The sequence below is a fragment of the Eurypyga helias genome, unplaced genomic scaffold, assembly GCF_000690775.1.
Source record: "Eurypyga helias isolate BGI_N326 unplaced genomic scaffold, ASM69077v1 scaffold28623, whole genome shotgun sequence".
Taxonomy (NCBI): domain Eukaryota; kingdom Metazoa; phylum Chordata; class Aves; order Eurypygiformes; family Eurypygidae; genus Eurypyga; species Eurypyga helias.
This window is the reverse complement of record NW_010239899.1, coordinates 1-4,452: the sequence shown is the minus strand read 5'-3', so window position 1 is coordinate 4,452 and position 4,452 is coordinate 1. Positions and strand designations below refer to the sequence as shown.

Below are 4,452 nucleotides of genomic sequence, written 5' to 3'. Positions count from 1 at the left end.
CCTTCTGATGTTGAGGGCTCCACAGCTGGATGTGGCACTTCAGGTGGGGTCTCACAAGAGCAGAGTTGAGGGGCAGAATCCCCTCCCTCGACCTGCTGGCCACGCTTCTGATACAGCCCAGAAAACATAGTAGTTTAATAACTGGAAGTAACTAGAGGTTTGAGATGTTTTCCGTATGGCTGCAGCCATCTCTCTTATCTTCCTAATCGTCAGAAACCTTGTTTTCTAGTTTTATTTTTTTAACTTGGAATGAGAAGAGGAAGGATATAGTTGTATTTGTGGTAGGGATGACCTTATGTTAAACACTACATGAGGTACACATGAAAAAGCTACCTTGCTGGACAGAAGATGGTAACCTGTTTAATGAGAAATTCAGACATATGAGATGTTATCTAAATGATGGCTGTTAGCAGTTATTTTGCCTGTGTTGAAAATGAGTAACAGCTAATTCTTGTCCAATTCTTGTTGAAGGTCCAACCACAATGGGTTGCTGGGGAGCAAAGAAGTTATGTTGTGCCTCCGGTAAGTCTGTAAAGTTTAACTTCTCGAGCTTTGTCTTCTCAGTTAACACGCTGCTTCTACAGCTTGATACTTGCAAAAAAAATCCAACTGTTGGACTGGATGTGTATGTAACCTGGTCTGTACAAATCTGTAGCTGCTGGCAGAGTAGGTAGCTGTTCAGGATTTGCTACTGACATGGTGCTTTTTCAGGAGTTGCTTGCAGAACAGAACTACCTGTTTTATGGGATTATTCCCTATGTTCTGATCCCATAATTCTGGAGTTTTAACATGAACAGAACTGGTTTTCCATGAGAAGTCAAAGGAAAAAAAGTGAAGACCTGATGCACAATTCTGCCTTTAACCTGTACAGTATTACTACTTAAATTTTAGAAAAAATTGGAACAATTAGAGTTTTTTAAGGCCTTTTGCTTTGCAAATACTGTTTTGTTTTGGTTTTTTTTCTGAGAGACTCCTTTCAACAGTGGGTGGGTGTCTGTTTGGTGGTGGTTTTAAAGGCTTTGCCAGGCTGTTACAGGCTGTAGATGGTGCTGGTGGCATCTAAAGAAATTACTTGCTTTCTGTAACTTTACACAAGTGACATCCACAGGAGAGGAAAAACTACAGTATTTTTTCAAGTGTTGCAACTTAAACTTTCATCTCAGGTATTTTTGTGTTCTCTGGATATAAGCTTGTGTTTGTAGAGTACAGTTCCTAATAAGCGTTTAAAAAGCTGTAATACTTAATTTTCTTCCAAACAGTAGTCTTTAAAGCTAATTCCCATAAGGTCTGTAAAATGTGTGGAAGGTAGATGGGGGAAAAATGAAGAAAATGAAACTTTGTGCGTCTGTGTTGCTGCCTGCACACACCTAACAGTTCTGTGTCTGACTGTATTAGGAAGGATACTTTATTCAGGCTCACTTCCAATGATGTGCACTAAGCTTGGCTTTCAGCTTCTCAGCAGTGAAGCAGCCTTTTTCTTACCATGGACAGTCTGTAGCTCCATTAGTGAGAGTTACCTTTTGTTTTAAAGGGGGCAGAAACAGACACAGAGTTCGGAAGTTACTGACTACCCTGTTGGCTTGAATTAATTTTGGTTCAATAACATCTGAACATGCTACAGATGCAAAGTATCACTTAACAATTAAATGGTAGCAAGCCAAAGAGTGTTTAGAGTAGGTGTGGATGGTAGTTTTCATCAGACCTTTTGAGCTTGATTGTATGAGCAGAAAACTTCTCTCCAGCTATCTCAGCTGAGAGACTGTTAAGTCTCAGTTAAGTATTGTTCTTTACAGACTCAAAAGAGGACAGGCACATAAGGAGATGGAAAACCTCATCCTTCAGTTGACTGCTTTATAACCTACTTACTTGTTTGGTGGATAATCGCAATTGCCACTCCTAAATGGAATGCCCCAGTTGTGATGAGGTCAGATATGACACCCCTTCTGATGGTTAGGGACGGTGCTCAGAAAGGAGCAGTCTGCTAACACTGTAGGCTTCTGTATCTCCTGGTATCATCAGCCTGACACCCGTTTTGATGTTGAGTGGCTTTGGGGAGTGTCTGGTGGTAACACCTTGTGGCTGCTGTGTATGATCACAAATAACATCCTTGAGAATGATGTTGCAAGAAACTGAAAACTACTGTCAAGTTTGGGTAAATCTCACTACTCTGGGGGGGGGTGGGGGGATGGGGGCAGAAATCAAAACGTTTTGCTCCTGAAAAGTTAAAAGGCTTAAGCTGCTGTGGAGATATTGGTAAAATTGGCTGTAAAAGCTGCCAGTTCTCTCTGGAAGGATCTTTCCATAAAGAGTAACTGCTTTTGCAACCTCTGCTATTGTAATTAAACTCTGCACTGTGGTGCCTGTTGCAACGCTGCACTGTAAGCAGAGGGAAGCAGGATGAGTGTTTAAAATCTTGGAAAAAACCCCTAAGTATATTGGCATGAAAGAAGCTTCAGACAAGAAAGGAAGTGCATAGAGAACAACAACTTGGAAGGGTGGTGGAAGATGTTTTGCTTCCCCTTCTTTCATATGATTTCAGTGCTTAGTCTCTGGACAGCTACCTGCTGGTTGTCTCGGAGAAGGCCTTCTATGCTCAATGGCAAAACCCGTACGCGGAGGGAGTAGGTTGAGGAGCCAACCCCTAAAGAGTGATTACAGTGGGGAGAGGAGACATTTATTAGAACATGTTACACTTTTTGGCAGGAAGCAGAACTGCCTTAATAAAATGGATCAGAATACAGCATTTCTCCCCACTTCTGAAACTGCCAGAAATGTGAAGATAAAGCTGTCATAGCCCATGGGTAGGTGAGAACCAATGACAGCACAGCTGTGCATGTTTTCGCAGTATTACTGAAACACTGCAATATTTAAAAACCTACAGGTTTATACTTCAGTGAGCTATCACTGCACTGAGGATCCGGAAATTGTACAGGCAGAATGTGCCATTCCAGAGCCCACGCAGTTGTCGACTAACAGTCCGCCAAAGGTAAGTGCTTTCTCAAAAAATCATTGGGGTTGTTTTTGGTCATAAGTCCTCTTCCCGTAAGCTTGCAGGTGAGGATTTTGTGGCTTGGTGAAGAGAGCCTCTGACCAGTATCCTAGAAATTCAGGTTATGGTTTTGGCTTTAGCCAGTTGCTCAGTCCACTGTATCTGATTTCTCTGTATAATAACTTCAGAAGCCTCACATTTCCTTGAAATTATTAGTGCCCTCCTATAGTGCTGAGAGCTGTACAAAAGGTGTTCTACTTCATTAAGTGCAAGAATGTCAAGTGACAGGGCTTTACTTAATCTGCTGAGAATTACAGGAGAAACTGCAGGTACTAAAAAAGCAGGTTAGATAGCCCTGCCTGTTATTGTATGCAGATTTAACATTTGAACATCTGAATTGATAATGTTTTACTCTCTCCTTCACTTTGTTTTGTGAAAGTTGACCACAGTTTGGCCAACAGTTGGCTCAGAAGTCAGTTTTCTAAAGGACACTTCATGTGTTGGCTGTCAGCCTGTTCCACAACTGAACTGGCATGTTACTGGTCAGAACTGTTACGTTGTAAGTAACATCTAAGTGTGATAATGAATTGCCAAGATTAAAAGATTAAAAAAGGGCAAAAAGCTCAGGCAACCAAAGGTGGTTGAAGAATCCTGAATACGAAGTAAACCCTGTGACATACCCACAGTAGTGGTCTAACTAAGAAAATCAGTGTTGTAGCTGCACCTATAACTGTATTTCAGAAGTCTGTGGACAGGAGCATACAAACAGTAGTATCCTGTCTGTTTAATCCCGAGAACCGTCTGAGGAACACCTTTGTATCTCAAGACTACTTTAAGGTATGTAGTGGAAGCAAAATTAAATCCATAAAACACAGCTGTCCTTTGGCTTCTTCATCACAATGGTACCCTGTAGGTGAAGGGATTCATACCTGGAATGCTGTTTGAATTTTTTCTTGTACATGCTTGCTCTCAGTTGCTTAATGCCAAAAAGAAGTGCTGAAATTATGGTTCTAGGATCCACTGAATCCAGGAAAGGACCTTAAAGACCATCTAGTTCCAACCCCCCTGCCATGGGCAGGGACACCTTCCACTAGACCAGGTTGCTCAAAGCCTTGTCCAGCCTGGCCTTGAACACCTCCAGGGATGGGGCATCCACAGCTTCTCGGGGAAGTTTGTTCCAGTGCCTCACCACCCTCTCTGGGAAGAATTTCTTCCTGATATCCAAGTTAAATCTCCCAGCATTCAGTTTAAACCTGTTACCCCTTGTCCTGTCACTACAGTCCCTTGTAAAAATATACCACTCCCTGCCTCCCAACTTGCTTGTAGGCTCCTTCAGGTACTGGAAGGTGCTGTAAGGTCTCCCCAGAGCCTTCTCCAGGCTGAACAAGCCCAACTCTCTCAGCCTGTCCCCATAGCAGAGGTGCTCCAGCCCGCTGAGCATCTTTGTGGCCTCCTCTGGACTC

The 4,452-nt window shown here is 42.6% G+C and overlaps 1 protein-coding gene across 1 annotated transcript in view; it reads left to right on the top strand.

The window, feature by feature from the left end:
* Positions 1–3,826, top strand: part of DAZL (deleted in azoospermia-like) — a gene marked incomplete at its 3' end in the record, with an annotated part of 13,092 nt that extends 9,266 nt beyond the window's left edge. Inside the window, exons 8-10 of the mRNA XM_010148304.1 lie at positions 472–522; positions 2,882–2,986; positions 3,731–3,826. Of these exons, the coding sequence (XP_010146606.1) occupies positions 472–522; positions 2,882–2,986; positions 3,731–3,826 (252 nt within the window). The remainder of the gene's footprint in view (positions 1–471; positions 523–2,881; positions 2,987–3,730) is intronic.
* Positions 3,827–4,452: the final 626 nt, after the last annotated feature.